Source organism: Plutella xylostella, chromosome 16, assembly GCF_932276165.1.
Source record: "Plutella xylostella chromosome 16, ilPluXylo3.1, whole genome shotgun sequence".
In the NCBI taxonomy this organism is placed as follows: Eukaryota; Metazoa; Arthropoda; class Insecta; order Lepidoptera; family Plutellidae; genus Plutella; species Plutella xylostella.
Window position 1 is genome coordinate 2,927,704 of NC_063996.1, and position 26,083 is coordinate 2,953,786.

A 26,083-nucleotide genomic window follows, 5' to 3' on the forward strand; every position below is an offset into this window, starting at 1 on the left:
GTTGCAAAAAGGGTATACTAAGTAATTTTTTCGCGAATTTCGAAATTCCGATTTTAGTTTCGGGCTTAAATATACCATGCTGCACATGCTGGTTTCGGCTTAGTATACCCTTTTTGCAACACCCTGTACATTTTGGCTTCTAGTGTTAAGAAAACAACTAGTTTTTCAATGGTTTGATCCTGCTTCATCTAACGGACTATAATTTATATATATAATTAATTTTAACATAAAAGGAAAACGTTCAGTTTATTTTATTGATAAATGCCTATTTAAGTAAATCTGTTTTTTATCGATGCACTTGATTCCATTTATTTCTTAGTAGACTTTTATATACAGTTAAGAAATACGCAGCAGCGCAATTAGGTACAACATTTAATACTAGTTAACTGAATTCATAAATAGAATTAAGATAAACTACGGGAAAATTCCTGGCGGCTTTGCTAACAACTAGGACTAGTGCCTACCTACAAGATTAATAGAGGAAGGACAGTACTAGTGTATTTTATAATGAGAATTGAAGCTACTCTACTACCCATCATTTATTAATCCAGCCGTCAATTTTGTCATTTTAGATTAGGTCTAATATTGAAAGGAAATGAAATTAAGATTGTGTTTTATTATAAAATTCCACCCTTCTATTCGGTAATCTTTTAGTTATATTATTAACATAAGTTACACTGGTTGGTCCTTTTTGTGTTTATCTATTACTAACATTACTACTGTAATGTTTAGATACTATGTATAATAGTCGCAGCATATGTTATGTGTTATTGTATGTAGAGAAAAAGTCTTTCGCAGGCTGTACTTCCTCTTTTTGCAAGCTAGACTTTTGTTCAACACAGACAGTTTTTCTCGGCTCAACCAATGCGTAGTCCTAGGTTCTATTCAATGCAGCTATTCAACCTAGCAGGGGGTTAGGACAAAAGCACCACTCGAGAACGTCATACGTATAGTTGTAAACTGCACAAAACTCAAACTCATTCATAATTCCACTTTTCAAGAGTAACCTGCACGGGAAAACGGTAGTTAATCCTGCAATATTAAGGTTAGTTTTACGAGTGGTGGTGTGAACAGTATTTCGTGCCAAGTCTGGGTGGCTGGGGCGCTTTGATGTAGTCAATTGTCGTTAGCAGTCGGATATGTTGGTTTTAATGAACTTGTGTGTTTTACTGTTTTCGAGAGCCTGTCATTGCCCTGCCGCGCCGCCGTCGCTGCGCTGCTGGCTCGTGAATCGTGAAGCACAGACTAACACGGGCTAACGTCAACGTCTTAACAATTCGATACTATTTTCAATAGTCTACATAAACATATGGAAAAAGAACAACGCCAACGTAGTCACTTTTTGAACTAACAAATGACAATGGGCGTTTTGGGACCTATGTCCAATAAAGATGAGTCATACATCATTGGATAGCTCTTTTCAAATGAGCAAAAAAATATTATGACGACAAATCCGTATAAGTTGTCCATTTTGAAATATATTCGTCGGAAGGAAGTATTTTTCTATGGCAATGCACTCTCTCTCCTGATGACAGTTAGGGCGTAATACACGTAAACACGTATTATTAAAATGGGAGTTACTTTCAACTGGTTTTATTTACTGAGATAATAAACAAATATTATATAAATAATGTTCATTTTGTTATGAAAATTCAAAATGAATGTAAAAAAATAACAAAAACGTTAACGTTACAGAAATAAAATATAAAAACTTTCAAGGTACGATTATTCTAATTGGACAGTAAATCAGGACTAGCGCTTCCGTTATTCATATTCTGCAAAAAAATACCTTTTCAACGACGTATCACTCATTTCTATTGGTGATGGTCCCAGCTTCCTTAAATTTGTGCCCATGTGCCCATCATCATTTGACTTACATTTGACAGTGGCAGTTACCGATACGCAACGTTCGAAAATCTTGTAATCGCTGCACAGTAGTGGGGTAGTTCGGCAATAAGAAAAAGTTCCAAAGTTTTCCGATAGATGTCATTTTAATCGCTGTCAAGATGCTATCAAAAGCCTTATAAATGAGTCGCACACACAAATCCCTTGTAGACACCAGTTAAACGTTGTAATTTTTGTTTGTATTTTTTAAATGGTGATAGTTATAACGGTTGTTGCATTAAACGCGGGCACTACAGTATAAATCAGTCTGAAATCTTATTTCCCCCAGCTCCGTCTCGAAGCGCTACCCTAATACAGAATTTCCTAAGTAATTGATTAGGTTACTGTCTCTACTTACCTAGGCCTGAGTAGAGTGTGTATAGGCTGCCTCCCTCACCACATTTACAAGTTGCTTGTACATACTTTCCTTTACCTGTTTAATTTGTAACATACTATTTATTATTTTACGACGACCGAATGGCGTAGTGGTTAGTGTCCCTGACTACTGAGCCGATGGTCCCGGGTTCGATTCCCGGCTGGGGCAGATATTTGTTTAAACACAGATATTTGTTTAAACACAGATATTTGTTCTCAGGTCTTGGATGTGCCCGTAAAATGGCAATAGGCCCGCCCCCTATTACATTGGGACTAACATAACACTCTGGCGAAAAGTGGGTGCAGCAATGCACCTCTGACTACCCCGCAAGGGAGTACATTAGTACAAGGCGTGAGTGTGTGTTTTTTTTTATTTATTATTTTATATACGGTAATATGTACAATTGTACAGCAATGTCATAAGTACCTAAGTTTGTAAGTTCATTTTGATCAGATCTACAGTTCCACTTCCGCTCGTCCAATGGTGTTGAAGGAAATAAGTCATAGTTACTCTAAAAATATGATACTTGGTAAGTTGTACATAAGTATGAAATATGATTATGTTTTAATCACAGCCATGTGTGATTAGTTGATTACAGCCAAACAGATTTATTGTTTATAATGGTGGCCAAAGTTCTTATTTCCATCGGGGAATTTTACAATTGCACATAACATCTCTAACGTATAAATCAGAAGATTCCTATCTGAACTTATTTCCCGCAACCTGTGCCAGCTACATACTGACCCTGTGCCAAAAGGCTTCCGGTGCAGCGAACTATCTTCTTAGATAAACAATATACGCACGGGATGGTGTGTCACATACAAAAAACTGTCCGCATTTTGATTACTGTCAAACCTTTTTAAGTTCAACCTAATGACAACCATGTTTGACTTTATTCATTGATACAAAATCTACCTCAGAGGTAAACAGTAATAAGTCCACTTTTTTTGAGTCTCTTTTTTTACACTTAAATGCGATAGAGATCATTCTCTACCGATCTAAATAGGGTAAAAACACGCAAAAATAGTGGACTTATTACTGCTCATCTCTGAGGTCAGCATTGTATCAATGAATAAAGTAAAAAATCTTCTGACCTAACTAATTCAAAATAAGAACAGTGGTAGAAGTGGGGTGTAATTTGTCGAGACGTTTCTTTTGCACTGACACTCCATCTAGTATCGTATTAAAATATCGTTGACTATCTTGGTTAATCGCGTGTTTGATAACCCGGCGACGTCAGGGTACGTCTAGACACCCCGCCCCTTACTAGTCTACCCTTGCCTTTAGTGCCTATTTGAGTTTATTTTCACCTTCATTCGGTATAACCCTACGATTATGTTTGTGACCTATGTAACACAGTTATATGAAGGTATTCAAGCCAGGTAATCAGAAATAGGTGTACCTACCTATGTACCTTCGGAATAAAAGTTCGATTTTTGTATAATTGTTATACATATGACCCAACGACTGTACTATGTGTAGCAAATAATTTGTAAAATAAATATGTGGGGACATCTCACACACGGCCATCCGACACCAATCGGGTATCGGCCAGCTGATATATCTGTCGCAGGCAATTTGTAAGATCTCGCCGTTTACATACGGCGTCGTCAGTTTACAAACGCTCGCTGTTTTGTAATTTGCCGAAGGCATATTGATAACTCGTTCAATCGTTCTGATTTCGATGTTAATTGCAGTTTTAGGGTGACCATGATAAAACACTTTTTGAACTTTGAACAAGTGGAAAAATCAGACTTTATTTCAGGATTTCAAGACTTTTTACTTTTGTTTTCTAAAGTAGATACCTAAGCAGGTACTACATAAGTTTAACTATTTAATAAAAATATACATTTTAATAAAAAAACGTATTCATTAACACAGAACAATAAAACTAGGCATTTCCAGATAAATACAAACACTGGTGCTCGAATGCATTAAACTTGTGAAATCGCTAAACCATTTACTAAACAATGTATGAAGCTCTAAATTAATATCCTGCATGTGTCCTCCGTACACCGGGATCTATGGATAACGTAGTAGTTTTAGGTGCGGGATAACCTCAAAAACTTTGTCGTTTGTCTACGGCCTTTTTACTGCTCCTGAACTGTAATAAATGACTTTAAAGTAAAAATTGTTTGGTGAAAATGCTTCTACACTCGTAATATTTGTACTGTTTTGAGTATATATTGAGTCACACACTTCTTGAAGCCATTTTTGATGTCGTGATCAACAGCGCCGCGCGTGGTAAGAACCAGAACTAAATTTTTCAATTTGCCGCGGCCTATGGATTGTCAATTAAATGTTTTTGGCATATTATAAAATGACACGGCAATTTACATTTTGCCTTCGGCATATTACAAAACAGCGAGCGTTTGTAAACTGCCGACGCCGTATGTAAACAGCGAGATCTTACAAAATGCCTGCGACATATCTACAAAAATACATTTTTTTAAACTTTATTTTTCCCCAGCCGGGTATCGAACCGGGACCTTCGGCATAGCAGTCAGGGACACTAACCAATTCGAACGTCAAATCTTGCGAACTTTGTATTAATGAATGCATTGAGTCCACAAGTCTTCCATTTCTAGCTACCGAAGGGTGACTACGGGAACTGTATGTATAGATGGACATCAATATTAATCAACTGCCCTCCGGCTGTACAATATTGAATCTCAATAAACTCACCCTACTGTTCTGTCTGCTGTGGAGGTGCTTTTGTCCGAATATAATCGATTTTATTTATTGAGTCGGTGAATACGGGTATGGATGGTCATTTCAATGGCAAAGGACTTTGTCACATAAATCTATTGAATTGAAATGATTTAATTAGTTACTAAATTAAATAATAAACGCTTAGGTGAAGTTAATTTCTGGGTTAGCTAAGACTATTTAAATAAACGAATCAACAATTAAATGACCTGCAACTAAAAAAAAGTTTCATATGAACAAAATCAACCAGGAATCCTCATGTTGGAAAATGACGAGTATCTATAAGGAAATTGACGTCCATATAAAGTTGAGTTCAAGCTGAATTACCAAGATAAACTAGGTTAGTTCGAACATGTGGAACGGGGTGAGTCCTGGCAAGCTTCCAGAACTTCAAATAATCGATAGGTACAAGAAAATGCCATCTCAAATTTTACATTAAAATTTTATTAAGTAATAGCTATTCTTATTTATTCTTTCAATAATAAGAGAGGCCCCAAAGGTACATACAATTAAAATAGTCTATAACGAGACCATTACTTTGACATTATCATAATAATATTATAACATCAATTACTTAAACCTTACTCATATTTGGCTTAGGCTCCAAACTATAAAAATATACAATAATACCTAGGTATAACGTAATTGCTTTATTTTTCTGTTTCTGGTAGTTACACTCACTAACTCAGTTCTAATCACATTCACAATTAATACTACTTTTCAAGCAGCAACCTCAGCTGTCCACCTTTCTCAAAACTCTGCATTTCATATTTGGCTATAACATTGCAAACTTCCATTTTGACTTTAGGGATTAAGTTAGGTTGCAATTTCTTCACGCTTGCCGCCATGCTTCTGAAGAAAATGTCCACTTCATTTGTGTTTTCCTTCAACACTCTTTCTATTAACTTGTCTAGGACCTCAGATCTTTGCTCCGTAGCATTTTTTACCTCTTCCACAGTCCCATATCTGACCAATTTAGGGCCATTTATCATTGCCATTGGTTTTGGCAATATTTTAATAGGCAGAGCATTCACTTGTGGCATTGGTAGAGTCTTCTTCCGAGGACCAGTGATTCTTTTTACTTTCTTCTGCTGCAGCTGTGGAGGTTGTGGCAATATGGCGACTACTGGTGGTTTTGTTTCTTGCGGCCCGTCTACTACTGTTATCTGAAATGTAAAAATTAAAGTCTTGTTAATTTATGTTTAGACAACATAGTGGATGCATTTAATAGTTAGATATTAGGCAAAGCAATACAATGTTCAAGTAAAAGATTACATATTATAGTTTTATAAATAGCTTCAACTATGTTTAATTAGTTCATGTGTAGAGGGTAGATACAGTATGATTGGCTAAATTTTATCCTATTCCCAGAACCAGACCACACACACACTCACACCTTTCACTCCATTGGGAGGTATGTAAACAGGCATTTCTGCACCGACATAATATGCTTCACCAGGATTATTTTAATCTCATAGCAAACCTATTTATCCCACCCATCCATAAGGTACGAACAAGACCCAAAGGTGAGGAGGTAAAAATTATAATATAATTAGTAAGCCAAAATTACCTCATAGTATTCCTGATTGTCCGTGATCACCTCTTGGCATTCTTGGTTATCTTGTTCAGACTCAACAATGTTCAGATCTCCCTGCATGTCCATGGTATCCGTGTCTTCAGCCACTTCGCTGGTGCCGTCCGAGGTCCCCTGAAGGAACCCCAACTTTTCAAACACAGGTGCTTTTGTTTTGTGCAGTGTGCCCATACGTTTACTCCTCATGAATCCATCTCTTAGGCCGCGCCACCGTTTTTTGCACTCCTCAACTGAAATTTTGAGAAGATTATGTTTTAATTATGATGTTAACAGATGCTAAAGGATTTTACTAGGAACGGAAACTGTAGAATAGGACGATGAGTGGAGTAGGTATGATGTTCAGTTACCAACATAAACTGGCCTCAATAATATTGTTTTGAATTTAAATTTGAAACTGAGACGGAGTTGACCTGAGAAGTGTCAAGAACAGATGTTTATTTTGCGTCCATGCTGCGCCATGATGCAGCACAATCCGGACCGTTCACCTCACAGCAACCAATCCAATAAATAGGAACTAATGCTTACCTGGCTTAGACAGGGCTTGGGCTATTTCTTGCCATGTCGATTCCCGGGCTAGAATACTCTTTCGCGTAGGAAAAGCGAGCAAATTGTAAAGGTGACTGTGGGGTTTAACTAATTCTGCGAGTTTTACGTCTTCTTCTGATGTCCAACCGTATGCGTTCAAAGGCATTTCTTTTCCACTTTTCGTTTGATTTTGACACTGCGTAATGCGTCAGAAACAAAATGTCTGCCGTCCTATCAGAAGCCTAAAAAGTTGTGCTGCGCAGCACGACGTCACGGTTAGTGTTGCCAAAGTATAAAAATAAAGCGCCATCTCTAGTACTATATAGAAACCATATAGTAACTGCTACTTGACAACAGATGGCGTTGTAGTAAGATTTCTTGTCGTTATCTAAAATACCCACAGATGGCGCTAAATCGACTTTATTTCAATTAAGAATAATTCATTCAAATTTTATTAGTTCACTCAGGCGTAGAGTACTACACATACTCCGTTGGCTTGGGTAGAAAAAAAAATAACACAGGCGTCTTGTAGACAATTTTAATTGCATAGAAATTAATTTCTGATACTTAATTATTTTGCTAGAATAAAGCATTTACCTATTTACAAAACTTCACAGATAGAAGAGCATTGTTTACTTGGGGAAGGCACTTTAGATTAAAATGGGAAGTGAATGAAGCTTGACGGTGCAGGGTATGATTCGTTCAGCCGTGATTCCCTTTTACATACTAATGCACTTTCGATTCGGCTACACCTATTTTTGAAACGCATGTGTAGGTATTACTAACTCTTAGCTTTCAAACCGTATCGGATTTACTTCGTTTCGTATGTACTTATTACTGCTACGGTAATTTTTTTGAATTTTAGTAAATAATAAAACGGAAGAAGATGAAAAATTAGATAAAAATCGGCATTGCAGTTGCGATTTGCAGCTTCTGCTGAGCTTGTGATCTATAAAGTTTTATACTTACCGTCATCGACATCAAAAAAAATGTTTGTGTGAATGAAAGAAAGATGGTCTGTAAGTTTGACAAGGTACAAAAGTGTATACATAGAGCTACTTATGAAGCTGACTGTACTGTACCAGAGCCTGCGTCCTCAACAAAGGTTTCATAACCAGAAACCTGTATGGAAAACGTATGATTATTGTATAAACACAGCGGTGGGTAATCTTTAGTTTCATCGTCACACCGCATTACGCGATTCACAAACTCATATTCATCAGATACCATTCCACTTCTGCTGTATTTATTCTAAAGCCAGCTTTATAGGGATGCAGTTAAGGTTTAACTGCTGTTTAAAGTAACATAAGCATGGATTTAAGAGCTTTCGCAGTGTATGATAGTCGCGAATAGATACAATTTGGCATGTTACGGGAACGGTTGCCCCATCTTTAAGTTAAGTGTGTTTTAAGTTTAGATTCGATTAGGTAAATCCAACTTCGATAAAGAGGTAGCTCGTAGAATCCAACTCGGATGGGCAGCGTTCGGGAAATTACGACACATCTTCACTGAAAACATACCTCAGTGTCTGAAAACAAAAGTTTTCAATCAGTGCGTGTTGCCAGTGATGACTTACGGAGCCGAGACGTGGTGCTTCACCAAAGGGCTTATCCACAAGCTCAGAGTTGCTCAGCGTGCTATGGAAAGGGCTATGTTAGGCGTGTCCCTGCGAGATAGGATTCGTAATGAAGAAATCCGCAGGAGAACTAAAGTTACCGATATAGCCAAAAGGATTAGCACGCTGAAGTGGCAATGGGCTGGCCACGTAGCCCGCAGAGCCGACGACCGCTGGAGTAGAAAGGTTCTGGAGTGGAGACCCCGTGTCGGCAAACGGCGTGTCGGTCGCCCCCCAACCCGTTGGTCTGATGATCTGCGGAAGGTAGCGGGAAGCCGCTGGATGCAGATGGCGGGTGACCGTTTGGGGTGGCGATCGTTAGGAGAGGCCTATGTCCAACAGTGGACTACGGAAGGCTGAGAGAGAGAGAGAATCCACTGAGGTCGATTTTCGTAGAAAAATTGGAAAAAAAATCATAACTCCTAAACTACTAAAAATTGCTGAACATACATGGGGTTGAATTGGCTACCCCTTGACCTAAGGAATCAAACATTATCCTTTGGACGTCACTCTTTGGGCCACCCTGTATAGTTTTTAATTTTTTCACCTGTTTTCATTGCAAAGTCAGCGTTTTTGGACTCTATACAACTTTATACTTCTTCTGCCATAATTAACATTACCTACTTATGTGTGACGAAAAGCCAACTTTCATAATTTTCTTGCTATAGGTATAGGATATTGGGAACGGAATAAGGAAGACATAAGTTTGTTTATAATCTTGCGAGATGATCAGATAAAACATTCTATGGTTGTTTATTCTAACGCCTCCTCCTATTTGTACATAATACCTTAAACATAACATACGCACTCACGAACATGTATCTGCATGTAATGGTACAAATGTATGCTGCACCCACGTTTCACACGCATCCAAGACCTGTGTACTGTGTATAACATACGCATTAATACGCACAAAAGACGACGAACTAATCTGACTATACCTTCCATTACGGTGACAAATCCTAGTCCAGCTCTAGCGCTTGTCGCACGCTAAGAAGATACGTATTTCAACAAATTTTCTAGACCATTAGGTCTAACTAAAGTTTTAACTCTTCTAGACTTCTGCATCTACAACAAAGGATTTGAACACCACAGAATTCCACCTAAGCATAGTAGCTCGGAGGTAGCTTTGGTAGCTGGCTGTTCACGCATTCAACCCACGGCAGAGACACGGCGCGAGACACGCAGCCTGCTGCTAGTAAACAGTTAAAATCCGATCCGCGACAGCGGCGCACGCGCGGCGACGGCTGAAAACGCGCCAGTTCCATTTTTGAAAACATCGACTTTGTTTTTTATTCAAAATTTTGTGTTCGAACTTTTTATTGTTTTTTTTTATGACTATCTAAGTGGCCAGTGCAGTTTAATTTGTGTGCGAATTCTTAATTCAAAGTTGTGCTTTTGGAAGTGTGCAGTGCATATCGGTACAAATGAGTTTGTGTTACAGATTTGACGTTCGTCAAATTTGATGTTGACAGCCGTTTGAGTTTGACAGCGCCCGATTATTGTGTCGGCCTGCTCGTAAACTCGTAATGCGCATTGACAGAATAATTAATGTATCATATTCGTACAATCCATTTTGTAATCGGCTGTGTTGAGAAATGTTGGGACTGGTTGACTTGACTCTAATTCTTAGATTAATACTTGATGTACTTGGTACTTGCCCAATCATCGGATTTGAATACTCTTAAAGAATTTAAAGTGACTGCGCTCTATTACTTTAGAGCTTAAAGTTCATAAAAGTCTCTATTCGAAGGCGTATCTGCATAATATAGATTAGTAGGAAAGCATTCCTATTTCATTTATCATTTTACATAAAGTTCGTCCATCATCATATAAGTACTTAAGTATATTATTTTACGAAATGTTCTGCATGCATTCAATGCAGTCTTCTGTATGTCACGTAAAGCTTCATTCACAATACCTAACTAAATGTGAACCGAAGCTTTCAGTATTCAGGCCCTACCATTTTTTCAGTCAACTGCGTATCTGCCATGGCCGATCATCGAATGCGAAGCTGCCGATTCTACAGTCAGAGAACTAACCGCCGCACCTTTCGGTCGTCACTTTTTTTATAAAATTGCCAACCGTACATGGCAGCGAGATGCATACTGGCACTTTCGCTAATGTGATCGCCCACGATTTGTCTGTCGGTACTCGTCCAGAGATGTATCGGGCCGAGTCGTGGTTTTTACACCACTCACTGTACTTAGTCACTTAAACGATTACCACTAACGTATTAGTATATCATCCGTAGATGATAGTACAGTAGGAATCACGGTAAAGTTAAAATTTGCAGTTACTTAAAACCCTTAGGCCATGTTTCACGATGTCTGGTTAGTGGCTACTTTTGAGATAAAATACTAACCCCCTCAGGGCTGATTTTTCAATAGTCAGATAAGTGTTATCTGAGGAATATAATTGTTGCTGTCATTGTCTAATACAAGCATTCAGATGTGACACTTATCTGACTATTAAAAATCAGCCCTTATTCATAAAAAGTTACTGGACGCTTTAACTATTGAACTGTTCTGTCACTCTCTGACAGAGAACAATTTGTTTATTTATGAATAAGGGGGTATGTATATGTACATATGTAGCATATTTATGGTAAGCATCAGTTATTAATCTCAACTTGCACCCAACTGTACGTGAATAGCAAAGATCGATCAGTGGAAAAATTATGTTGATTTTCTACGTAGATAAGAGTGTTTTCGCTGCCCCCTGCTCAGAGGGGTCTCTCTGCCTTACGACAAACGCTGTTTGAAACCGCTGCTGCGCTATACACGACTCTATCTCTTTTCATTAATCATACGGATTGCCTGACAGGCTGCCGTCCTTTCGTTAGTTTTTTCGTCAAGGTAGAGTAACCCTTCAAGCCACTTTCGAGTCGCCGTGTGGTCTGAGCCTGCCTGATGCAGTTGCTGCCAAGTCCGACACTCATTACTGTGGGCCTCGCCATCCGGCTGGTTCAAGATATCGAAGTGTCGAACGCAGCAACTATGATTTGTTATTTATAAATCTGCTTATTTTATATTGTATACTTACCCCCTTATTCATAAAAAACCGGCCAAGTGCGAGTCGGGCTCGCGCACAAAGGGTTCCGTAGCAGCAAAATTACAGTTAAATCAACCTATCTCAAAAACTATAAGAGATACTTTGATCAAACCAAAAATCGTTGAAAGAGTTAATTAGCATGCATCACCTCTATTTTTTTTAGAATTTTATACCCCGTAGTTATAAAAATAGAGGGGGGGGGGGACATACTTTTTACGACTTTGAGAGCTGATATCTCAAAAACCGTTCACTTTAAGAAAAATGTTTTTTAGAAAACTTTATATCATTTTAAAAGACCTTTCCATTGATACCCCACACGGGTATGTACATCGAAAAAAAAAAATTCATCCCTCAGTTACATGTATGGGGGTCCCACCCCCAATTCTTTTTTTTACTATTTAGTGTCATATTTTTGTAGCGGTTCATACAACACATATTCCCATCAAATTTCATCACTGTAGTACTTATAGTTTCCGAGTAAATCGGCTGTGACAGACGGACAGACGGACAGACGGACATGACGAAACTATAAGGGTTCCGTTTTTGCCATTTTGGCTACGGAACCCTAAAAAGGTTAGTGGACGCTTTAGCTATTGATCTGTTCTGTCCCTCTCAAACAAATTGCTCTTTGCCGGAGAGGGACAAAACAGTTCAATAGCTAAAGCGTCCACTAACTTTTTTATGAATAAGATAAGGGGGTTAACATCAAAATACGACACATAGGTACGTTCCCTTGTTATATGTGGCAGTCATGTGCTATAGTAAATACTATAGTATACTGTACTGGTTGAATCTGCTATTTGATTGTGTGATCCAATGGGTAGACTGACTCACGTCGTCGTTCTCAAAATGTATTTGGGCTACGATTTGTGACTATTGACTCGTTCATAGTATAAATGAAGTATGTATAACAAAAGTTGTTCAGAATGTAAAGTTTAGCCACCTTTAATGTAAGAAAGAAAGAAGGAAAGAAAAACTTTATTTGACACTGACAGCAATCATACTTAATTATAAATTATATAGAGGTTATAGTTGGGTATAAATTTGTTGTCCGCCAAAAAGGTGTCCACTCAGCTATTGCAGCGCCTTTGGCTATAGCTAAGGACACTGCGCTGGTGTGGTGGGTACACCCCTTTGCAACACTCTGTATATCCCAATCATCCATATAACATGATGTTCAAGTGATAATATAAATCACGGAGTTTCCCTGTCAGTTCACATTTAATGATCGATAGTGAAAACTAAAATATCGAGTTGCTGCAATTTATGTACTTTTATTAGTTGATGAATCGCTACATAAGGATCGCCTCGTGCCGTATAAAGCCATCGATTATCCTGTTTATTCGTTGTTTAAAGTCACTTATATGGATTAAGTGGATATTTTGCTTAGTTTACACGTGAATTATTCATTATATGTACCGATTTAAGAAAAAATATCTATTTAAGTAAATAACATATTTTCTGCTTTTTGTACAAACGTTAGTCCCTACTTACTACGATCCGACAACCGCGCCAAAAAGTATCTGTGTATGTAATCCATTATAAAGCTAAACAAATATGAAGAAAAATCCTTTAATAAAACTTGGCCTAAATTCCTGAGTGCCGGAATGAGAAACAAAAAAAATCTTTCAGGAATGCTTTCTTGTAACTGTGCTTCTAAATAAGGGAAGTAGTATAGGGATGTGACTTCTCGTAGTAGAAGTTTAAACATTCAATAAGTACCTACATTATAACGTTAAAGGACTACTTATAAAGGACTACATTGAGAAATAAATTAAACCGGCTGAATCACAATAAAACTTTATTTCAAAATCATATCATAATTAGTAATGAACTTATGAATGAAAACGAAGTTACTGGTTAAACCCCGAGGTTTATCATTAACTTACCTTCTGCTGAAAATCTTTACGATACTTACTCAAATTTGTACGCTTACATCTTGTAAACTGATAGTTCGTTCTATGTATGCCGGAAAAAATGAATTTTCCAACAACTAACTATACTGTACGAGACGAGTACGGGTTTTGTAATTTAAGAAAACTATAAAAGTTAACAACGATTTCTTCTGTCATCTGTATAGGAACATCTCTGTCAGAAATTTTATGATTTATGAAGTTTCCTTTAGAGGCGCCACTTTGATTTGAATGCGAAATGTTAATGTATAAATTATCTGTCAAAAATTTCATGATAGTTTCCTCTAGAGGCGTCTCTTTGAATGCGAAAAAACGTTAACTTTTATAGTGTTCGACAAACTATCGAACCTGTACCCTCTGTATAGTTAGATAGATAGATAATTCTTTATTACACACACAAACATAAATTACACAGGGAAATGTTCAACATAGACGATACAAATGGCGGCCTTATTACTAAGAGTAATTTCTTATATTTAATTACTTTCGTATATCATATGCCGATCTATGTATATTTATATTTATATCGATCTCTGGGACCGGTGGTGTTGGCCCCATCCCTACGTCGCTGCGCGTGCGCTTATTTTCGTATCCGACTATCGCTTCAGATGGACGCGCCGCCGCCGTACAAATGCGACGCGAGACGGCGGACGCAAATTAATCGATTTCTTTTACAGATCGATAGTATACAAACTACATATATCTACAAATTGGTTTATGTTTTGGTTACTGGCGACATGAGGAAAGCCGATCACATAGTGGGGTGTTGAAACTAAAGGAATGGGCTAGGACCAGCCACTTCAGCTCTGATCCCCTGTTATAAATAACATCATCATTACAAAAACTGTCTCCGCTTCTGGGGCTCGGGTCTCCTTCCAATGACGGGAGGGATTCAGGCCTAGTCCACCACGCTGGCCTAGTGCGGGTTGGTGGACGTTGTAAATATAATTTTCATCAAGGAAATCCAGTTAGGTATAACGATAAGAATTAAGCTGGAACTAAATAGATCGTAAATTCTTAACCCTATTTATCAAAAAGCTCGCCGCGCAGCGTAGAGCCGCTAAAGACGTGTTTGCATTGTCGGCCGCCCACACCGGTCTAAGTACAAAGGCTGGTAGCCACGTCGGTTTCGTCACGCAATAAGTCACTCTATAGACAGACAAGCGTTCTGACGGTAGGTTTCTAAGCGCCAATGTAGACCGCTGCCAGGGTTGAAGATGCTATAGATTTTAGTCATGAACACTAGGAGATCTAAGTGTGGCATTCCTTGGCTAGGAAGCGTTTGCAGAGTGCACGAGTGGCATTCATTATTAATATTATTATTATTTTGTTCGAGAGGTAGATTGTTCGAACGTCTTCCTGTGCATATTTTATTATGATAGCCGTTGCAGTTCCTATTCAGTTCAATAGTTGTAATTATGTGGTTATATGCGCCATAGCGCAGACACCGAGGTCTTTAAAGCAAATCTGTTGTTCCACTTCTTGAAAAGCTGAGTGGATTTATTGCATTTCAGATATTTATTGTTTGTCACATTGCGGAATTATTCCGTCGATATAGATACCAAACAATACTTCAGTCATTGTTGAACACTATTTGCTTGTAGAACAAAATAATTCTTATAGAGTTCAAAATCATAGTTTCTATGTTCTGACTTTATGTTCAAAATCTAACTGAAATTAAATTTCTAAAGCGGAAGCCTACTCTTTCTCTTTTTAATTTCAATAATCATCGAATTAGCAATAAATAGTAAAACAATATTGACTTAAAAAGTGAAAACTTGATGAAAACGTTGTCCACCCCCGCACTTTCGATCGGCTAGCTTACATCACCTGTCAAGTGATGGAGAAAAATGAATATTTTTTTTGTTTCCAAAAGCGTAAAATTAAGTAATTTAAAATCGTGTACTATATTAGAATATGAGTGATAATTTGTAATAAAATTCAATTCTTTTCCACCTAACAACAAAACATACTAAACACATCTCACTGAGTCTTTTGTTTTGTGAATTTTCAATTTAAATTTTTATAGAGTTTTGATCTCTAGAAAACGATATTTTTGGGCTCTCATCTCACAAAATTTTATAATTTGTGAAAGCACTACCGTTTTGTTTTTCGTTTAAAACTAATTAGCACATTTGAAATGTTTAGAACAAATGTATTCCATGTGGTTGTCGAAAGTTCAAGAGATGTAAAATATTAGTGGCATTGTCAACGAAACACCTATTCCACTCAAGCAAACGATGCTGGCCTGATGATGACGACCAAGAAAACTACATATTTTGATACATAAGAAAACTACATAATTTACAGGTTTTTTTACAATATCCATAAATTGTTTTCTGTAGGTAGTATCCATAAGTTTGATGGCCGAAATTTTTGAAGACTGACTAAATATAAAACTAATAAAATCTATGTAGGTACCGCCATTATAAGAAGTACTTCAGAGTATGTCCCACTGCAGCTTTCGGTTGTTTTGTACCAAGATTTTTGTTACAGCTTCGTTACTTATTCCAGAATAGCGAAGCCCGTGACATTATTTGAGCCGTTGCGTACAAAAAACAAATGCCTGCGCATTTTAACTTCTTTCCTATTGTTTACAAAAAACTGAAGCATACATGAGCATTTGTTGTCATGTTTGACCCACCAAGCGGATTTATTTAAATATGACTTTTTGTTTATGCTCAGTAGTCTGGTTTCGTACTAGCATTTATTTTACCGGTTCCGAATGCATAATATTTTGTGAACTATTGATTTTGTATATATTTCGAGAGGTAGGACAAATTTTGTAAGTTGTTTCGTCTTGTAGCATTCTATTTATTCATTAAAGAACGTAGACATAACTTTGCAATCAAGACATACTGAAAGTTGAAAACAGGCCAGCTATGCTCGGTTTGAATATTCTCATCATATCAAAGGTATTACAATACATAGGGTTTTTTTTTTTTTTTTTTTTTTTTTAAATATGTGGGGACATCTCACACACGGCCATCCGACCCCAAGCTAGGCAGAACCTGTGTTATGGGTGTCGGACAGCTGATATATCTACACAAATACATAGATAGATAGATACTAAATATAAATATCAACACCCAAGACCCGAGTACAAATATCTGTCTTTAAACAAATATCTGCCCCAGCCGGGAATCGAACCCGGGACCATCGGCTCAGTAGTCAGGTCACTAACCACTACGCCATTCGGTTTCCATTTAATCCAACCAAACACAACTCGTCATGTGACTGTAGAATCTCGATTCTATGCTTGTATAGAATACTAATTAGTTATTAGCCCGTAGCTATCTATGATGTTGCAGAGCCTTCCAAGAAAATCGTGATTTCGTCGAGGCTTGAGTGACGTTAATAGTTGACATAAACTGTCATAATATAATGTTATTATTTGTGACAGTTGTATTATAGTTAGGCACGACGTGAATTTTGTTCCGGTACCGCTGTGGTCTTTTAAATAAGTCTTACAGGTTTAGCAATATTTGAAGTGTAGTAGGAGCTCCAATATTAATTTGTACTTACACCAATACCATAAGAAAGTTTACAACTTACACATTAACACAACATCGAATGAACAATAAAATACAAAAAAACATTGAGTATAAATAAATAGCATATTCTCATAATAAAGATTTTTCTAGGCAAATTATATATATTGACTTAATATTAATAGCTTTTGCAGTGACATCAGCAATAAAGTTATTTATTTATTTTATTTATTTATATTTGGAAAACCAATCAGCAAAATACAAGTTTATGTTACATGGGGGTTATATGACATTTCAAGCGAATAACAGGTTTTCACATTTTTCTAATTTAGGCACTTAATTTTAACTAAGATGAAACAGTGACTTAATGACATTGTAAAACTGAAAATTATACAATTTTATAGTCTGAAGAAAAAAAAAAAAACAAGCAAAAAGAAGTAAGTTGAAGACTATCCCCCAAATTCATAGTGATTTTAGGTACTATAAAGTTAGTTTAAAATTAACGTTGTGATATACGAGATTTAACTTTTTGACTGACGTAAAGAGTCGAAACTAGTCGACACTAGTACGATTCAAGGTACTTAAATTTAAACCTTGTTGTAAATTTACAATAGTGTCTATGAATTTGAGGGTAAAATATGTAAAATCTTACTTATGTAAAACCATATAACAAGCAGTATTATTTAAATTCTTATACATATTATTATGTGCATACTATGTTTATAGATTATATATATACGCCCAATATAAAATATATAAAAGTAAATGTATTCAATATGACAATACCACCGGACTATTCAGACTTATCACCGATTATTTGCACTACATGGGATCTAAAAGAAAGTTTATTATTATGAAAAATGTCAGCATCCTGAAACACGTTATTATAAGTACGAAGTAGACGGGTCATAATTGCATTTTGGCCATAATTAGTGGTGTGAGCCCTGGGAGCAAATATTGCTGTATGTCTAGTACGGTATTGTGGTGTGTTAAATGTTATATCTGCTAGTAGCTCAGGACAGTCCACTCTTCCTCGTAATATGTCAAACAGAAATCCCATATCCAGTAGTAAGCGTCGATCATACAGGGTTAACATTTTGTAATTACGGGAATTATTGCGTGTTTGGTAATTTAAGTATTTAATGAATTTCATTTGTAACCTTTCTATTTGATCTTGATAAATGGTATATTGTGGTGACCATATTGGGCTAGCAAACTCCAACACACTTCGTACGTAAGCATAATACAGTGCTTTGATGGACTCAGGTTGGGAAAACAATTTTCCTGTGCGTATAACAAATCCAAGGTTTTTATAGGCTTTGCTGGTAATTAAATCAATGTGATTACGGAATAATAATTTGTTATCCAACAAGACACCCAGATCACGCACCATGGCCACTCTCTCAATCATAACGCCATTAAAATTATAATTAAATAAAAGAGGGGTTTTTTTTCGTGTAAAAGTTATAGTTTGGCATTTTTTAACGTTTAAGTTGCATAAACATGCAATTATACCTATAGAGTTATTATAACATTGCCTAATGCGAAGTATGCCAAGACAATAATTTACACTTTATGATCACTGCATCTGCCTTAGGTATGGTATATTTTATTGACTAGTTATTATTTCTCTGAGCTATTATTGCATTTAAGGTCCTTGATCTATGATAAATGATGCTATCCTAACATCATTTATCATAGTTATTATAAACACAGCTAGTACAGGGTGTACAAAAGTGGTATATTTAGCCGAAAGAAGATAAATTTCATCTAACGTTTTAGAGAAAAAGTTGTTCAGAATGACAACACTTTCAGAATTACCTACCCTGTTTCTAAAACCTGTAGGTACGACTGCAATTTAAGTAACCGATAGGCAGTCTTATTGCCAAAAGCGTTTTGTTCTCTAGCAGTTGCACGTACGCCGTAGTAGAACAACAACGCACCAAGAATAATTTCCATGCATCTATTTAATGATGTAACGCGCATAATAACATGGCGGAATATTCAACAATGCTAATACAACAGATGGTGCCAACAACATTGCATTTGCATTCATTTATGACGGTGTGCCGATATAATTATGTGATCTTAATTATTATTATTTTAAAGGGTACAAAGATACATAGAGCAGCAGTAAACCTGTTTTATGAGAGAAATCACATATCATTCTTTTAAGTTACCTACACAATTAGTCTAAGACAAAAAATAATTAAGACTCGTGACAATCTTTGAGTGTTTTTTTATCATCGTTTCTATATAAAATATTCAATCCATTCTTTCTACATAATATACTATACAATACATTTCTTCAGGTCGACAGATGTCTAAAAATTAATTAAATAAAAGTGGAAATGCAACTGGACGCCAAAAACGCGATCGGTGTCCATTCTGGGAATGTGAAAATTCGGTCGCCGCTATAAATTGCTTCGTCGGCTCATCGTTTATTTAGCCCCCCTCCCCCCTTCCTTCTTGCCTTCCGAGAGATTGTAGAGGAGGTACAGTGACAATGAGAAAGAAAGATACAACGTGTGAACACATGAAAAGTATAAGTGGCGTTGACAACGAAACACCTATTCTTCTCAGGGAAGCGATGCTGGCCGTAGAAAATAAGTATTACAGAAGTTTTAAATTATTTTAGAGTATTAAAGAAAAATCTAGGAGGAGGCCCATGTCCTGAAGACTATGTGATTTCTGATTAATCATCACCCCTTAGTCCTCTACTTCTGGATGTTATATGTCTCTCCCAGGAATGCCACAATACTTTCCTCGGCCTTTATCATCCTAGCACTTCCAATTCTAAATCCATCGGTCCAGAGAAAAAACGTGTGGCTCTTGAAGTTCACTTGTACGACTACGATGTACGTGGACTTAAGAACTTAAACCAATGCATTATCTCGTACAGTTGCCGTGCTGCACTTCTCTATACAAAACTCTCGTTCTTAACTCGTTAATTGACTTGTGTATGTTTATTTATATCTCGTGTTGATATGTCCAATATGATTATGGAAGGTGTTTCTCTCTTAGCGAAGCAATTTAATCCATTATTAATGTGCATCCAGCCTTTATGATTATTTTTATTCGTTTTCCTACGTCATGTCTAATGTATGATTAAAAAAAATATTTTATTTATTTATATTTTCCCTGCTTTCATTACGTAACATAATAAACATCACTTATTATATTAGTTATGTATAACTTACAACAACCTGACTTATCCACTTATAACAACCTGAATATTTCATATGTATTTAGTAGTGCACCCGACAAAAAATCAAAATAACATTATTGGAATTTATCGAACCTGTTAATTTTTACGATTTTTATGTGTAGCTAATGTGGCGTCGGTCGTAATGACCCGGCCAAATATTAACGTGTTTTATATATTTATTCTCTAATGTGACCGTTGAATAAATTAAAAGAAAAGGTCAACTGAAGGACCATAGGAATCCATAATAATACCTACGTATGTAACAAATTATTACAAAACTGAATGAAACACAAAAATCACACTACAAAAGTAATACTCAAAAAAATTGTAGGGTATGTCTGACAGATACAGATCTTTATGTAAAAACAATAGATTCGAATAACACATTGATATTTTATGTCTCCGTCATAATACTTAACCCAGATTTCTAACCAATGGAATTAAAAATAACTAATCAAATTTCATATTATCTCATCTTTTTAATTAACTAATCTTTTAATTATAACCGTTAATATCTAGTAGGTATTTAATTTAATATGAATCTCTTGTTAACTGGGAAATGCTGTCTAATAAATAGTCATTTTAATAAACACTCGTATATTTGAAGATTATCTCTTTGATTATTGCATTTGAGAATGCACGTTTTGTATCATAAATATGACTTATCTGATTATCACGAATCATTAATTTATTCCCCGAACATGTTTACGAAATATTTACAGCTAAGGTGTTCTGTCGAACTTTAATTTATAGATTATACCATATCGGGTTAGGTTAATCGAGCATCTATCGATTTTATATCGTCATACTTCTGAAAACGGTCTATAAATAATATAAATATATCCCCAAAGCAAGAAGCATCCCAAGTGACGTATCGATATCTTGTTTTGACCTGTCCTGCCTATCGAGGACTTGTTTTGACAACGATTTTCAGATTCAAATAGTAATTAATTTGACACCAATTACTTCGTAAATGTTACAGTGCCACAAACTTATCTGTTCCGGCGAGAGCTCACGTAAATGTCTAATATTTCTTCATTCTACAAGATTTTAAGTTTGCAAGTAGTGGCAATTCGCTCTTGTGGTTTTAATAAACCCATATAATCTATATCAATATATAATTCATTAGTAAGTAATGAGATATGGATCAATTTAGTTCGCTCTCACCGGAACAGATAAGTTTGTCGCACTATACTTCGTTTTGACTTTGCGATAAACCCATTCTTTATTATTCGCCCACCGCGCCCTGTCAGCGTCAGACGCTATTCTGACTGAAGAAACCTTTCAACATTGTGACAAGTGATAAACCCTAGACGCGCTCTAGTCTTTGCCACTGACACGCTAAAAAGAAAGAGCTACGATTACACAGCTATAGAGCTTCCACTATGTTATTGTATTTTTGACGTTTCCTTATGTCTGATAAGTAAAGTTGATTGTCCTTTGATTGCAGTCGTCAAATATATATGGGATTTCGAATGTCTAAAAACCAATAATATAATGGACAGACTATAGTTTGATGTACCGATAGAAACTCTGAAATTTCGTAACAGTTAGGTGTTTCAGTCGCTCGGATTTTGTAAGGCAGACTCAGACATACGTGAAAATTAACCCTTTTCGGCATCGGTCCTAATCGGATGGACCGATTTGAATGAGTTCGTGTAATCTATGCGGCCTTTTCCCACGATCTGCTGTAGAAATGAGCGCTAACAGATAGTTGGAGTGTAAGCAAACATTGACGGGCGCAGGGGACTGATAACTCGATTATGTACTAGCAACCGGTTCACCGAGCTTTTTACATAACGGACAATCGTCAGAGTCTTTGACTGTTTTACTTTTAATTAGTGGGCAGTCAGCGACTGTCGACCAATTCTAATTTCACTAGCCATCATTTGTGACAATACCCTAGCCTAGTCCATTTCTAGTGGTTATTAGCGATACGCTCAGTAGAAGAAGTTAATTATAATACCTACTAGTGTAAGATTAAAGATATCAACGTGTATATCTTTTAGTAAAATGCAATTGTGCGGGCGTGGCCACTCCATATTTCGGTTTCATAAGGTAGAACCGTTCTCTTACTTTTACTAGACTATATTTTATACTTTACGAGTCCTCTATATCGGAGTTCCATTTAAACGGCGACGTCCATTTCAGCAATAACATGCTGCGTGTGGGCAGACTTAGTCACAGCTAAGCCGACGCTGACACACATTAAGATAATAAATATTTGCCCATAGCTACCTCATAATCGTTATATACAACTTCTAATAACATAGGTGCAATAGAGATCCTTAATAAATCGTATCAAATCGAGCGTTACGAAATTAGGACTGCTGTAATTGTATATGCATATCTGTATTTGCGTCAACCAGTCTGAGACCATCTGATTCAATACGGCCGTATTGTTGTGCCGGGCGAGGCGAATCTCTTTATGATTGACATCGGTTTAGTGTCATGACTTTGTAGGCGCGTAAAGCAATTTGCTCATAGCACGAGGGCACGATCGCTCGAGCACGCGTGGTGAAGGCGGCTCGTGTGTGCGGACCTCGGGCACTCATTACCCTCGGCTCACGTCCCTCTGCTGTCCGCAGCCTCCAGTGAAAGGACGTACTGGTCCATAGCACCCATCAACACCCCTCCATTACCGTACAACATCACGAACAATGACTCATAGCGCCACCGTGCCCCAAATACGCTCTGTCAAACTCAAACGTGCAGCCTTACGACTATTACAACAATAACTCACAGATTAACATCTTTATGCCTGCCTTAGCTCTGACAAAGTATTAATCGTGCCGATCTGCAGTGTATCACTCATGCGACTCATTGTGCAGGGACATTCAGCATGGTTCGATCGTTCGGTTGAGACTTAACTTTGACCCCAGAAAATGTCAGATGTGGCGGACAAACCACGTGAGAACGCCGTGACCGGGGAGTAGAACATGTTCCAAGTGCAGGGGTCGTTCGAGCAGTCGCTGCGGGGCGGGGGGGAGGCGTCCCCCGGGGGCAAGACCCTGGCGGCGCTGGCCAAGATCCACCGCCACTGCAGCGGCAAGGCGCACGCCAATGGCTGCGTCGATCCCCGCCACAACGCACTCGCCAAGTCCGACTCCAACAACAGCATACAATCGAAGAAATCCTTCCGCTCAGACTGCTTCATCGAAATCAAAGAAGCAGAAAAGAACAACCACAATTTTACGAAACAAAACGATGGCTCCTACGTCAAAAGCTTCAGCAACAGCACCAGTTCATACGAAGGACACAGCGACACCGATTCCGAGAGTACATCGAAAACGAAACCCGAACAAAACAAGACTCCCGATCCCTGCGAGCGATTGTTCGCGCAGAACACCAGAGCCTCGCTAATGAAGACGGCGCGCATGCGCTATGCGGATGACAGCGTCATTTCCGATGACGTCGACGGCGAGAAAGGTAAACTTGCGTTCATCAGGACTCCCCTGAGGGCGAGCTACAGGGAGCGGAAATCCGCTGTAGTCACCATCGAGGAAGTAAAATCAGATGCATGTAATAAAGACGACGACCTCGCAAACACATTGCTCTTTGACGACAAACGAAAAAGTGCATTGCAAACGAAACCAGCATTGATTCGTAAAGGTTCTAACGGAACAACTGTAAATGGAATAAATGGTAAACCTAACGTCAATGGAACAAAGCCACCTTGGAGAGGAGCTAGCAAGAAAGTGATTCCGACAGAACCGTTTATCAGGACCCCATCCCTGCGCGGAAGCATCAGGAAGAAGACAGCGAAAAATGATGGTATCCCATGGCGAAGACTCTATGAACTTTCGCTGTGGAGAAAGTGTGGAGTGAGCTTCGCTGCCGTCGGCGCTGATGCCGAGCGTGCCCTGCTCCGACCCTGGAGCGAGTGGTCGGCGCACCCCGCGCCCCCCGCGCCCCCCTCGCCGCCGCCGCTGCAGGTAAGTCACACGTCAATCACACTCGGCCCACGGCGCCAGCTGCTCTTTGAGCACCAACTGCGCTTATTTGGCAACACTTGATTGCAATACTGCCCTTATCGATGAGGGGCGCACGATCTCGTCCGTCGCAATTATGCCAATACGCCGATCACGAGATTTAAAGCTGACATCTATTGTAACTTTAAACTAAATCTGTTCAAGTACTTACCGACGCTATAGAAATTTACTCCCTGGTGGTTTACCTCACCATTGAGATAAGCTTTCTAATTTTTATACCTATCTTATCTGGCCACCTATGCGGCAATGCGTCTTTGTTTGCAGAGACAACACTTAGAAATGGGGTCTTTTTATTTGCTAAAGTAATAGATAAAGATAAGAGAGGCACGTTTCGAAGCCAACGAGGTGTAGGATCAAATAGCGAGTAATTTGGAGCGAGATTGTTTAGGCTTTTTAAGGATGTGGATTCACTTTCGTTGCGGTCGTGGTCACGATAAGGCACCGGGCGCGGGCCTGGGGCGGCCGAGTCATGCTGCTCCATATGCGGTGACTGGCTCGCAGCCGATCATCGGTCGTGCCCTCGCTGCCAGCCACGGGAGTTCGGGAGCTGTTATGATTTTCACCGGCTGTCCATTTATGGCAGATGTAAAGCACATAATGGCAGGTTTGCATAACTGCGCCTCTAGTTTTCGGGCTGACCTACGAGGAGGCACTTTTCTCTCGTACATTTAGAAGGTGTTATTGAAAGCCAAACATCGTAATGTTAGCATACAAAGTGGGGATTGCAAATGACGCTCAGTTCAAGGCAGTTAACAGCTTATGAGTAGGGTTAGTTACAGAGGCTGCTTACATAACGTTTATTTATACAAAGTTGGTTGAGCGACAATGAATAATAGATGAAGTCGGTACGGTGAAGTAGTGTGAATACTTAGAGTTGGGGAGCTGGGACATTTCCTGGTCAATTTAAATTAAATTAACGGCGGTGATTACGCGTTGAATTGCATATTAATTATCCGCATACCCATTCATGAATGAATCTTTCGGTTGCTCACTGGTACAATGGAAGACAGATTATAGTATATTGAAAATAATTTACATACTTGCAGTCCGATTTACTTCTTGGGACTGACGTATTCAAAACGGTACGGAGTACAATCTTTAGGGGGATACCCACTATAGCCAATAGTTTCGGTCCGAGGCGTGTAAAATGGCCTGTAATTTATTTTGTCTTTGTTTTACAAACCGTGCGAAAGTCGGAAAAATACTGTTTGGCATTTGTATATTTTTAACAATTCGGACACTCATCTTGAGTCGTGTCTTCTGTCCGTAGAATGGTTTTTTCTACTATAGAGTAGTCCTTTGATCATTTCATTATTTTGATAATCATTCAGTTCATAATATAATAAATAAACCTACGAAACCCTTGTCTTGTTGTTTATATTTCGATTGCTCTGCAAAACATATTTTATTCGTAAGTTTCTCACATACGTTTGCAAATTAGAAGGGAGCTAAGACGTGAGGCAGCAAGGGCACAAATTATGTCGTCGTATATTCCTCTCCTACACAGCCTCATTGTGCAATCAACGACTACATGTAATTAGATGCGTGCCCAAATCTGACAGTGCCAATGGAAATACAATTATAAATCTCGGTTAACAATGACAATAATTTCAGCTAACACTTTCTATTCGGTTTCACATTTGTCATTGCTGAATGCCATTTTCTATTGTGTCTTGAATCCGGTCTATCTTTAACACATGCTGACTTTTATATTGGTTTTAC

General features: G+C 37.9%; 2 protein-coding genes across 7 annotated transcripts in view; one reads left to right on the forward strand and one right to left on the reverse strand.

The window, feature by feature from the left end:
* LOC105384284 (unconventional myosin-XVIIIa) overlaps positions 1-26,083 on the forward strand; it is a 172,907-nt gene that overhangs the window by 29,421 nt on the left and 117,403 nt on the right. Inside the window, exons 1-2 of one of the 6 annotated variants that reach the window (XM_048626292.1) lie at positions 9,916-10,124; positions 23,115-24,304. The exons of 3 other annotated variants lie outside the window; for them this stretch is intronic. In XM_048626292.1, coding sequence (XP_048482249.1) covers positions 23,309-24,304 — 996 coding nt within the window. In that variant the 5' untranslated portion in view covers positions 9,916-10,124; positions 23,115-23,308. Of the gene's footprint in view, positions 1-9,915; positions 10,125-23,114; positions 24,305-26,083 lie in introns of those variants that run through there. 2 more of the 6 variants (XM_048626293.1, XM_048626291.1) reach the window with 2 other exon arrangements.
* On the reverse strand, positions 5,393-7,328 carry LOC105384253. Its single transcript, XM_011554452.3, has 3 exons — positions 7,089-7,328; positions 6,540-6,793; positions 5,393-6,135 (listed from the first exon to the last, which is right to left on the reverse strand). Exons 1-3 carry the CDS (start codon positions 7,252-7,254, stop codon positions 5,683-5,685), a joined length of 873 nt encoding a protein of 290 aa, XP_011552754.2. The 5' UTR covers positions 7,255-7,328; the 3' UTR covers positions 5,393-5,682.

Coding starts and splice junctions, on each gene's coding strand:
- LOC105384253 (XM_011554452.3), bottom strand. CDS start 7,254: ATGCCTTTGAACGCATACGGTTGGACATCAGAAGAAGACGTAAAACTC. Junction 6,794..7,088: donor CCAAGCCCTGTCTAAGCCAG/GTAAGCATTAGT, acceptor TCAAAATTTCAG/TTGAGGAGTGCAAAAAACGG. Junction 6,136..6,539: donor ACAATCAGGAATACTATGAG/GTAATTTTGGCT, acceptor TTTACATTTCAG/ATAACAGTAGTAGACGGGCC.